General features: G+C 44.0%; 2 protein-coding genes across 2 annotated transcripts; both read right to left on the minus strand.

The window, feature by feature from the left end:
• Positions 1-1,215: 1,215 nt before the first annotated feature.
• LOC113007310 (olfactory receptor 8G17-like) lies at positions 1,216-2,148 on the minus strand. Its single transcript, XM_026143741.1, has one exon. The coding sequence runs from the start codon at positions 2,146-2,148 to the stop codon at positions 1,216-1,218; it is 933 nt and encodes a 310-aa protein (XP_025999526.1).
• Positions 2,149-11,993: 9,845 nt separating this feature from the next.
• LOC113008523 (olfactory receptor 10A3-like) lies at positions 11,994-12,978 on the minus strand. The gene has a single exon (XM_080290385.1). The coding sequence runs from the start codon at positions 12,976-12,978 to the stop codon at positions 12,052-12,054; it is 927 nt and encodes a 308-aa protein (XP_080146511.1). The 3' UTR covers positions 11,994-12,051.

Here is a 12,978-nt window from a genome sequence, read left to right on the forward strand (position 1 = left end):
AGCAGTTGGATATCACCTAAATTAATATTGAATCGATGTGTAACTTTGCAAAACAATGTTGGATTCCAGCATTTTCTGCCCCCCCAATCGGAGCAGGAGCAACATGTTTAGTTGTATGTTCTCCTTAAATTGCTGGCTACCTGAGTGATGGTAAATGGTAAATGGCCTGTATTTATATAGCGCTTTACTAGTCCCTAAGGACCCCAAAGCGCTTTACATATCCAGTCATCCACCCATTCACACACAGGTGATGGCAAGCTACATCGTAGCCACAGCCGCCCTGGGGCGCACTGACAGAGGCGAGGCTGCCGGACACTGGCGCCACCGGGCCCTCCGACCACCACCAGTAGGCAACGGGTGAAGTGTCTTGCCCAAGGACACAACGACCGAGACTGTCCAAGCCGGGGCTCGAACCGGCAACCTTCCGATTACAAGGCGAACGCCCAACTCTTGAGCCACGATCGCCCCCGTGATGTCCAAACAATGACTGTCAGCAGCTAACCAGAGTTGGGACAAGGAAGCAGAGTTGACATCAAGTGGATGACATCAAGCTGTGTGCCAAAAGCCAAAAGTGAACGAGACATCGATTCACTGATCCACACCACCATGATATACAGCAATGACATCGGAATTCCATAGAGGACAATATTTTAAAACATCTATTTATACTCATATGTGTTTAATATAATATTTTGTTTGCAAGAATAATAACATTTGCTTTCACTGAAAAAATAGATAATCTCACTAGAAAAGAGGATATTACATGTTAAAAGTTGATTTAAAAAAAAAAATTTAAATGAAACAATAGATCATGTTAATGCAAATATATGAAGTCAGCAGGCTTTATTTTCTTCATGCCATGTCCACAAACAATAAGATAATTGCTGAATGTTATTCTACCACACAGGAAAGATATTGAACAAGGAGATGTATTTTCTGGTAAACAGAAGTCCTTTACATGATTACCTTTTCTAAATTTTCAAAATAAATTCTCATTTTAACAAACCCATTGTTTGCATACCCATAAATGTTTTGTTTGCAAGAATAGTGCCATTAACATTTCACCAAAGGAGTTAAGAGGAAATTTGAGTCTGTAAAGAGCTTTTGCTGTATGTATCAATAAATGAATAAAATATGTCTATGAGATCATTGCTAAATATCACTCTCCCACAGAGTAGAGGTTCTCTAAAACAGTCTCTTGCTAAAGAAAGTGATTTATTTTCTTTTAAAAAGTAGCCTTTTAAATGAGTGCCTTATCTTTGGCAAATTAAATCCATACAGGAACGGGGTGAGCATTGGTTGACAAATGAGGACATACATAGGTAAAATTATACGGACCTCGTCCGGTACCCGAGCTATTAAAAACCTAAAGTCAATAGAGTGAAAAATGCAGCCAACAAACAGGTTGGACACAGAGACAATCTGAGGAGTGCAAGTAGTCACGGCTTTCTGCTTGTTTTCTATTGATGTTTTTCGACAAACTGCCAAAATCTTAAAGTAAGAGACTGAAATGAGAGTGAATGGGATGAAAATACTCACAATGGCAAAGAATATTTCAGATATATAGCTCTGGGTTGAAACTGAACATGAAAGTCTTATCATTAATTGGTGGTCACAATAAACATTTTCAACAATATTTCTGCAAAACTTCAAACCAAAGATGAAAGAAAATGAGAGTATAAAACTAACAAGTGAAAAAATCCACACAAGCAGAATCAATAAAAACACTCTCTTTGTATTCATAATGACATTATAGCATAATGGATGGCAAATTGAGATATATCTGTCATATGCCATGGCTGCTAAACCCCAAAACTCAGCAGGTGCACTTATGTACATAAAACACATCTGCAGAAAACACCACGGCACGGTCACCTCATGGCTGTCTGAAAACATCTGTGAGAGCAGAAGAGGATACAGTGATGTGCTGCTGTTTATTTCATTCACACATAAACTGCAAAGCAGTATATACATTGGCTCATGTAGCCTTCTGTCCACTTGTATGACCACAATAACAACTGTGTTGGCAACACATATAGAGAGGTACCAGAACAACATTATGACAAAATACATATATTTTAAAGCTCCAATATTTGCATAAGCAGCCAGCACAAATGACACAACTTCAATCTCACTTGAATTTCCCATTTTCTGCTGAACATAAGATAGTGAACAAGATATATCTGTAAAAAATGATCAATAGTACTTTTAGATATTAGAGTACGAGATCCCAGTGGCTGAGCAAAGTTTCTATTATATCAATTAAATACTGATTTGAAAATAAATGTTGTGTCAGTATAACATATTCCTTGTCAGCAGATGTGATACCTGTGATAAAATGTGCACTCAAAGCAATCAAAGAACAATTTTATACTTTACAAAGTTCAAGATTCTAGGCTAGAGATTCATTTGAACTGAAGAATACGTGACATTGTACTCATTATACTCCCTCCAGCTGAATGAGGAAAAAGCTAACATTTATAGCTGCAGTGCAGAAAAGACTAAATGGAATGGGTGGGTCTTAACTTCAGGACCAAGGTCAGGGAGAATGGCATTCTTTCATTTGTCCAACATTTATGATGTTCTTTTAGTTTAAAAAAATTCTTATAAAATTCTAACATCAAAACATGGTTTTCATTAGTTACTACAAGTGTTCAAAACTGCAGAGAAGATAACTTAAATAACTTGTGTGAATGTTAAAGGAAATTCAAAATTTTCTCTACAATCCTATCTCATCAGCTGAACAGTCTACCACCACAACTACGTTTGGTTGAATGATTCTCTTTAAACAAGTCTTCTGTTGATTTTTTTTTTAAATCTTAAAACTTTCATTTACATTTAACCTTTTGTATTGTCTATATATACTATTTTGGTGCCTAATGCTTTGTTTATTTTAGCCTTTGTGTATAGTGCTGTGTGACTGCTTGTCTATGAAAAGGGCTTATTAAATAAACCGTACTTAACACTTAGGAGCTGTCTTGCATACTGGAAAGTACACCTCTCTTTCTCCTTTCTCCTGCTTTCGGCATATTCAAATTTGCTCTACACTCTATAGCCTGAACAGACTCTTTTTTTAAAACTCCTTCCATAGAAGTTAAAGGCCTGGCTTCTACTCAAAACATGGGGAAGCAGGGGTTGAGAAGTGTTGTGGTGTGATGAATGTGCAGCTGGCAGCTTGTGAGCTGCAGCCGTGGTAAATAAAATGGCTCAAAATAAGGATCTCTGGACCTGCCGTGTCTCTACCACACCACAGTGGTGTCGAAACCCAGGACGCGGCACAGTGTGTCCATGCCAGAGCCAGGAAAGGGGGAAGCTGGCTGAGATGGTGGCCGAACTGGTGGCCACCCAGCGCGAGCAGGCGGCGGAGGCGCGCCGTCATTGGGAAGAGCTGCGGGACCAGACCGAGCGTCACCTGGAGAGAATGGCGAACCTGACAATGCTGCTCCAAGCCTGATCAACAACGCTGCCGCCACCCCCACCGGTGTATCCTGACTGTGGGGAAGTGACGGAGGAGCCGCGTGGGGCAACACGGTAGCTGGAGGAGGGGGGACAGCTGGGTGAGGTGCTGCTCCAGTCGGGAACGGTGGAGGAGCTGCTCCAGCCAAAGGTAGATGAGGTGTGAGAGGGTCCTTGCCTGCTGGAGGTGGAGGAGCTGCTCCAGCAGGAGATGAAGGAGGTGCACAAGGGTCCGCTCGAGCCAGGAGTGGTGGAGGAACCATGTGGGGAGACGGAGGTCCCCGTCCAAGTGGAGCCTGCTCAATATGGGTCCGAGTTCGAAGCGCGAGCTGTTCTGGAGCGACGGCTGACGGCCCAGCCGCCCTTGAGCAGGGCCTGCAGGGTCGTACCTGCTCGCCAGGTGGCCGGCCTCCGGACCAGCATCACCGCCACCGCTGGAGGCATGGCCGGCCTCCAGACCAGCATTGCCGCCACCACCGGAGGTGTGGTCCTGTCGCTGGGTTGGAAGCTGGTTGGGTGGACGCACCTGCATGGCATCCGCAATCATGGCTGCTGTGTTTAAAAACAAGGGGAAGCAGGGGTTGAGAAGCGTTGTGGTGTGATGAATGTGCGGCTGGCAGTTTGGTAGCTGCAGCCACAGTAAATAAAATGGCTCAAAATAATGATCTCTGAACCCGCCGTGTCTCTATCACACCACAGTGTGTTTACTATGATGCTACCTTCAGAGGCGCAGACTGCCTGCCATCAGCAATACTGGATCCTCTTATCCATCCATCTGTCGTGATCCGGAGTTTGTGACTCCGTGTTTATGTTTTAGTAGTTATTATTCTGGGTTTTGTTTTCATGTTCCTAGAGCTGGGCGATAGAACGATAACGATATGTATTGCGAAATAACTTTTCCTCGATAGAAAAGTTAAACTATTGCGATAGGCCTCGTCTCTCTTGTCCTCTTAAAAAAAAAAGAAGAACAGCAGCCAATCCAAATTAAGTAGCGCAGAGCTGAACCAATCACAGCCGCAGCGTCACGTCACGTGACTTGTTACGTGCCGCACATGTGTATTTGTTTGGGAAGCAACCAGCCGCTGTGCCGCCCGGTAATGGAGGAAATGAGTGCGCCGACTAGAGAAAGATCAACCGAGCGTGACCGAAGGTTACCGAAGAGAAAACAGATGATGGTTCCAACGCCGGAGAGATTGTCGAATGGAAGAGCCACAGAAGTTCCGTAGTGTGAAGGTATTTCAGCTATTTCAAGTCTGACAAAAACAGAGTAGCGCGTGCCGAAAGCAAGTCTGGAAATACAATAAAGCGGTGCATGCTCAATCTCTGACTGGAAGTGCTAATTCGTCATTCGGCTTTTATCAGACTAAAGTAACTGTTTGAAAAGCTAAGCTATACAACAAGGAGAGAGTGAGAATTTCCTTTTAGTTCTCATTTTATTTGATATTGACAAAAGTTAGTCAATTTTGTCTGATCTTCTGTAAAACAAACTAAGATTTATTTTTAGAATTAATATTTTGTTTCTAAGTGGAATTGACAATTTAGTAGTCTGTTTTGTTTGTTCTATTTTGAAACTTAAATGCTTCAGCGGCTGCCTTTTGTGTAGTTTGCCATATTTGCCTTTATTTATCTGAAAAAGTCTCATGTTCCTTAACCCTTTAAGACCTACCATAGAACCAAGTCCGCCAGAGCTTATATCATATTTTTACATGCTGTGGAGCCATTTTTGGGAGCATTTCAAGTTGCTATACATCAATACAACCATTATAGCCCAGATTTTAATAATATGTATTCATTAAGTGCATAGTAATTACATAAATTGCAAAAAAGTGCAATAAACTACAAAAAAATTGAAAATCGTTTTTGATTTTTTAACATATATTTGTAGTTAGAGAAATTTAAGAGGCTTATCCCTCAAAACTGTAAATACAAAAAAGTTGCACAAAATAGTTTTATTTTTGAAATACACCAATTTCTATACACTGCAGGAAAAACGAAAATAAATATTATACTGCAAATTTGCAAAAAAGCAGCATATGCATCAAAATAAACTATTTCCAGCAGTGCAATATGAGTCCTAAGCATCCCAGAAACGACACAGAAAGTCATAAAGTCAAAGATAACTTTTAAAAAGACGAGTATAGGCCCTGAGGCCCTGATAGTAAAAAAGACTACATTTCCGCGAAAATGACGTCACTTCCGGTTTCGGGCAAGTAATGGCGGAAATGCAAAAGTTCGCGCTGATGTCTATTCCAACGTAGGAAGTGTTATGACCAGCTGATTGGATCGGTAAAGCGTGTTTCTGGAATATTATGTTTTTGTTCCTGCAAGCGCTTTTTATGCAGTTTTTACAAAGCTTTATGTGGAAGGAAACCGTGACCTAGGACAAGCTGATGGCATAAGATGTAAGTACAACTCCTCCGGTTTCATATGCAAAAAAAATTTTTGCGCTAGCTTACGTGGTTGCAGTGCTACCGGGATTTAAAAATAGTTACGCAAAACAGAGCATGCCCGCTCCGATCGGCTGTAAAGGGTTAAGTACATCTACCCTGTTGAACTTATTATGGGAAATAAATATTTAAATAAAAACAAGCTGCTGATTATTTCACATTTTACTTGTGAGCAACGGCACATTTAAATCTTACAAATATAGTTATTTGGCTTATATCGTGATAGATATCGTTATCGCCTGAAATGAAAAAAACATATCGTGATATGAAAAAATCTTATATCGCCCAGCTCTACATGTTCCTATGTGTTCCCCAGTCTGTGTGAAGTTTGTGTGTTGTGTCATTGCGTGTATGTCTTTCCTGTTTTATTTTGTAGGTCTGCTTCTTATGTGAGTGTTTTCAGTTTGCCTCCCGAGTCTCGTCATGTTTATCACTCCCAGCTGTGTCCCCCACCTGTGTGTGATCTCCCTGTGTTCTCTGAGTGTTTTTAAGTCTTGTCTTCTGTCTTAGTCGTTGCTGGTTCGTCTGTGTTGTTTCCCCTTGGTCTCCCTGCATCTCTCCATATGTATTTCCCCGGACCTCCCTGCAACTTCGTTTCTGGTTTGTTTTGTTAGTTTTACCCAGTTTAGGTTTTCCAGTTTCATGTTCACCCACCATTGCTGTTTGTACCCACTCCTGTAAATAAATACTCACCTGCACCAGAGCTGCCGCCTTTTGGGTCCTTTCTACAACTCCACACGTCTGCCACACCGGACGTGACACCATCCATCCATCTTCTTCCGCTTATCCGGGTCCGGGTTGGGCAGCAGCCCAAGCAGAGATGCCCAGACCTCCCTCTCCCCAGCCTCCTCCTCCAGCTTATCCGGGGGGAACACCAAGGCGTTCCCAGGCCAGCTGAGAGATATCTCTACAGCGTGTCCTGGGTCTGTCCCGGGGCCTCCTCCCGGTGGGACATGCCCGGAAAACCTCGCCTGTGAGGCGCCCAGGAGGCATCATTGTCAGATGCCTGAACCACCTCAACTGGCTCCTTTTGATGTGGCGGAGCAGCGACTCTACGCTGAACCCCTCCCAAATGGCCGAACTTCTCACCCTATCTCTAAGGGAGAGGCCAGCCACCCTTTGGTGGAAGCCCATTTCTGCCGTTTGTATTCGCAATCTTGTTCTTTCGGTCACTACCCACAACTTGTGACCATAGGTGAGGGTAGGGGCATAGATCGACCGGTAAATTGAGAGCTTTGCTTTTACACTCAGCTCTCTCTTCACCACAACAGACCGGTACAGCGTCTGCATCGCTGCAGCTGCCGCACCAATCATCTGTTGATCTCTCGCTCCCTTCTCCCATCACTCGTGAACAAGACCCTGAGATACTTTACCTCCTTCACTTGGGTCAGGGTCTCGTCCCTGACCCAGAGTGGGCACTCCACCCTTTTCCGGCTGAGGACCATGGCCTCAGATTTGGAGGTGCTGATTCTCATTCCCGCCGCTTCACACTCGGCTGCGAACCGTTCCAAGGCGAGCTGGAGGCCAACATTTGATGAAGCCAACTGGACCACATCATCTGCAAAAAGCAGAGATGAGATCCTAAGACCACTGAAGCGAAAGCCTTCTGCCACTTGGCTACGCCTAGAAATTCTGTCCATAAAAATTATGAACAGAATCGGTAATAAAGGGCAGCATTGGCAGGCCTGTCACCCACCAGGAACAAGTCCGACTTAATTCCGGCTATGCGGACCAAGCTCTTGCAACAGTCATGTAAGGACTGAATGGCCCGTAGCAATGGGCCAGACACCCCATACTCCCGGAAAACCCCCCACAGGACCCACCAAGGGAAACGGTCGAATGCCTTCTCCAAGTCCACAAAACAAATGTAGACTGGTTGGGCAAACTCCCATGCACCCTCAAGTATCCTCGAGAGAATAAAGAGCTGGTCCAGTGTTCCACGATCAGGACGAAAACCACATTATTCCTCCTGTATCCAAGGTTTGACTAACAGACGGACTCTCCTCCCCAGCACCCTGGCATAGACTTTCCCAGGGAGGCTAGGGAGTGTGATTCCCCTGTATTTGGGACACACCCTCCGGTCCCCTTTTTTAAAGATGGGGACCACCACCCCGGTCACCACCCACGCTGCATTCCGCTTGGCCTATCAGTAATGATAATAATAATGGATTGGATTTATATAGCGTTTTTCAAGGCACCCAAAGCGCTTTACAATGCCACTATTCATTCACTCACACATTCACACACTGGTGGAGGCAAGCTACAGTTGTAGCCACAGCTGCCCTGGGGCAGACTGACAGAAGCGAGGCTGCCATATCGCGCCATCGGCCCCTCTGGCCAACACCAGTAGATAAAGTGTCTTGCCCAAGGACACAACGACCAGGACAGAGAGCTTGGGGATTGACCCGGTGACCGTGGCAGTAGCTGCCTCCGGAGTCCCACAGGCTAACCAAGCCCGGTAGGACTCCTTCTTCAGCTTGGTGGCTCCCCTCACCTCTGGTGTCCACCATTTGGTTCGGGGATTACCACCACAACAGGCACCTACTACTACTCAATGTCCCCAGTCTCCCTCGGAATGCTGTTGAAGCTCTGCTGGAGGTGTGAGTTGAAGATCTCGAGGTCCGAGGCCTCTGCTAGACGTTCCCAGCACACCCTCACTGTACCTTTGGGCGTGCCAGGTCTGTCCAACGTCCTCCCTTACCACCTGATTCAACTCACCACCAGGTGGTGATCAGTTGACAGCTCAGCCCCTCTCTTTACCCGAGTGTCCAAAACATATGGCCTCAGGTCTGGTGATACGATTACAAAATCGATCATCGACCTGTGACCTCGAGTGTCCTGGTGCCACGTGCACTTATGGACACTCTTATGTTCGAACATGATGTTTGTTATGGCCAAACTGTGGTTTGCACAGAAGTCCAATAGCAAAACACCGCCCGGGTTCAGATTTGGGATTGGGATTCTCCCAATCACGCCCTTCCAGGTCTCACTGTTGTTGCTCACATGAGCATTGAAGTCCCCCAGTAGGACAACAGAGTCCCCAGGAGGACCACCCTCCAGTGCCCCACCCAGCGACTCCAAGAAGGCTGGGTACTCTGAACTGCAGCTCGGTGCATAAGCACAGATGACGGTCAGGACCCGTTCCCTGACCTGAAGGTGAAGGGAACAAACCCTCTCATCCACTGGGAGAAACCCCAACATACCAGCAGCAAGCAGAGGGGATACCCAGATACCCACCCCAGCCCAACGCCTCTCACCAGGTGCAACTCCGGACTGAGACAGAGTCCAGCCCCTCTCCAGGAGACTGCTTCCAGAGCCCAGGCCATGCTTTGAGGTGAGCCCGACTATAACTAGCCGGTACCTCACAACCTCACGCACTAGCTCAGGCTCCTTCTCCACCAGAGAGGTGACATTCCATGTCCCAGTTGCCAGTCTTGGTAGCCTGGGATCGGTCCGCCAGGACCTCCGCTCCTGGCCGCCGCCCGGCTCACGTTGCACCCGACCCCTACGGTGCCTCCTGCGGGTGGTGGGCCTGCAGGAAGATGGGCCCATGTCCCTTTTTTGGGCTGTGCCTGGCCAGGCCCCATGGACTAAGTCCCGGCCACCAGACGCTCGCCCTCGGGAACCCTCCCCGGCCTGGTTCCAGGGCAGAGCCCTGGTAACCCTATCCCGGGCAGGGTGAACTGTTCCCTCAATGGTCTTTTCATAGGGGTCGATCCTCTTATGCTGTGGTTTAAAACCAGGCTATGAGTTTCACTTATCTGACATTCTAATGTAGTGCAGTGGTACTGCTGGCCCCTTTACTTGCAGTTGCTTTTATTCTGGTGTATTCACAGTCCCTTAACCCATGTGCTCTTGGAGTGCCTTATTACCATTTCTTGTCCAGGTCAGCCCGGGTCTTTATAGGACTAGTGGGTTAGAGGACTAGACTCACACATCCAGTCTTTCCTGGCTATCCTCCAGTCTTGCCCCCTTCACAGTGGTCACTAGGAAAATACCTGGGACTTTCGGCTAGGCATTACTGCCTGACGTACCATTAGTTTAGGTGTGATCCATCTATATTTAGAACACACCCTCCAGTCTGTCTTCTTAAAGATCAGAATCACAGCTCCAATCTGCCAATCCAGAAGCACTACCCCAGATCTACATGGAATGCAGCAGAGGCGTGTCAACCAAGAAAGCCCAACAACATCCAGGACCTTAAGGAACTAAGGGGCGAATCTCATCAGGGGACTATACCAGATATTAATTAACTACCTCAGTGACCTAACCACTAGTGATAGGTGAGCTGCCACCCTCATCTCCAGACTCAGGTTCCGCAATGGAAGGTGTGGTAGTGGAATTATAGAGATCCTTGAAGTATTTCATCCAGCGCCTTGCGATATCCTCAACTAATGTCAACAGCACCTCAACTGCGAACTTCGTTATGGAAAAGTTGTGATTTGCAAAGAAGTCCAACAATAGGACACCACTAAAGTTTGGGTCAGGCAGGCCATTCCTCCTAATCACACCTCTCCAGTTTTACCTGTTGTTGCCAATGAGAGCTCTGAAGTCTCCAAGTAGGACAATTCATAATTCTCATGTGATGTCAGAGCTACAGGGAATTGCTCACCAGGAGGGCAAAACAATACTCTCCCCTGCTGCCCTACAGCCATGCCTTGAAAATCTTTGAGTTTAATTTAGTCAAAATGCTAGACAATTACTGGACTATCAGATATAATAATCAGTGCAAAACCAAGGAACGGCAAAGAATGGCAGTCACTCATGTTTACAGTAAATATTTTATCAGAGGTAAGATTCTGTTTAGTTCACCGAGTTATGATAAGTGTTGCAATTCTGATGATGCTAAAGCTAGCCTAAATGTTGTCAACGTATATTTAGAATCAGAATCAGAATACTTTATTAATCCCTAAGGAAATTATGTAAGAAAGCTATTTAAGCGACAGTAACAGTAGCTCTAGGAAGACAGCAGAGCTCAAACAGCCATGTAGCTATGTTCAGGCATCACCGGCAATCAGACAGAAAATGACTCAAGTAAATGCCTCAGCCATTAACATTTGAATTCAGCACTAGTCAAATCAAATATAAAAGACTTCTTATTTACTATGTGGTAAGGGAGATTAATTACTTTCTTCCCGATTGAACCTGAACCTTTTCTCTGGTTACATTTCTGTCATTTAACTTTGAAGTATTGTTGCATCCTGGTGCCTTACATCTCTCTTCATTAAGTCTTCTCCCAGCTCCCGACACACACAGACCTGCACATGTGTATGGATCATCATTTTTATCCACACACTATTGCTTACCCAATTGTGTCAAATATGTAAGACCTTGAACTGACTCCTGATCCCTAACTGTTCTTCAAACCTGTTTGAGGGATCTAATCTTACTCACTTTCTCTCTCATTACATTCATTCGTCTTATTGAGGAGAAGACTCAAACTGTACAATGACACTCTTTAATAAAAGCTCACGATTATCTCATGTAAATTGGTATAAATGTATGTTAGGTGATATGAATGCTGATATATGCCACTATTCAGTGCTCCTAAAATGAATGGAGTTTCTCTTATGAACTCTAAACCTTGTTCTAATATGCCTTATTTAAATGATCTAGCCACCTTGATCATCACCTTTCACCTGCCTAATAACTTGATGATCACTAATCAAGTTTGTTGTAGCAGAGAAACACTTGGGAGAGAAACACAAATCCTTTTGATGACAGTGTAATGAACAAAAATCTGTTTTAGTGCCTGAGGGAAACGTCATGCTTTTGAGGGTTAGGTTGTTGAATGAGCCTGATGGTTTATTCTAAACTACTAAACTTATAACTTTTAACTAAATTATTGAACCAACCATTTTATTCATACAAGTGTGTTTAATACATTGATTTGTGTGTCAGAATAATAACATTAGCCTTTCACTGAAAGCTGATTATCTCAGGAGAAAAGAGGAAATTACATGTTATAGGGTTACTTTAAAAAAAAAAAGCAATACAACTTTCAATGACATCAGCATTTTAGAAATTAAAATATATGACTTACCAGATTTTATTTTCTTCATGTCTACAAACCATACGCCCGTTGCCTAATGTTTCTTCACCAGACAGCAGAGAGGCTTCAAGACTGTCTTTTGCTGAACAAAGACATTTACTTTCTCTTAAACAGAAACCTTTTACATGATTGCCTTATCTTTGGCAAATTAAATCCATACATAAAAGGGGTGAGCATTGGTTGACAAATGAGCATATACATAGGTAAAATGATATTGACTTCATCTGGTACCTGACTTATTAAAAGCCTGAAGTTAATAGAGTGAAAAATACAGCCAACAAACAGGTTGGACACAGAGACGATCTGAGGGGTGCATGTCGTCATGGCTTTCTGCTTGTTTTCTGTGGATGTTTTTCGACAGACTGTCAAAATTTTCACATAAGAGACTGAAATGAGACTGAATGGTATGAAAATACTCATTATGACAAAGAATATGATAGATATAGAGCTTTGGACTGAAACTGAACATGAAAGTCTAATTATTAATTGGTGCTCACAATACACATTGTCAACAATATTTCCACAAAACTGCAAACTGAAGATGAAAGAAAATGAGAGTATAAAAATAAGAAATGAAAAAACCCACACAAGCAGAATGATCTTAAGCACTCTCTCTGTGTTCATAATGACATTATAACGTAATGGATGACAGATTGAAATATATCTGTCATAGGCCATGGCTGCTAAACTCCAAAACTCAGCAGGTGCACTTGTGTACAAACAACACATCTGCAGATAACACCATGGCAGGGTCACCTCATGACTGTCTGAATACATCTGTGAGAGCAAAAGAGGATACAGTGATGTGCTGGCATTTATTTCATTCACACATAAATTGCTGAGCAGTATATACATTGGCTCATGCAGCCTTCTGTCCACATGTATGACCACAATAAGAACTATGTTGGCCACACATATAGAGACATACCAAAACAATATTATGGTTAAATACAGGTATTTTAAATCCCCAACATTTCCATAAGCAGACAGCACAAATGACACAATCTCACTGGAGTTTTTCAT

Source organism: Astatotilapia calliptera, chromosome 16, assembly GCF_964374335.1.
Source record: "Astatotilapia calliptera chromosome 16, fAstCal68.1, whole genome shotgun sequence".
Lineage (NCBI taxonomy): Eukaryota > Metazoa > Chordata > Actinopteri > Cichliformes > Cichlidae > Astatotilapia > Astatotilapia calliptera.

Excerpts from the sequence above, each read along its gene's own strand:
- LOC113008523 (XM_080290385.1), bottom strand. The coding sequence starts at position 12,978 with ATGAAAAACTCCAGTGAGATTGTGTCATTTGTGCTGTCTGCTTATGGA.
- LOC113007310 (XM_026143741.1), bottom strand. The coding sequence starts at position 2,148 with ATGGGAAATTCAAGTGAGATTGAAGTTGTGTCATTTGTGCTGGCTGCT.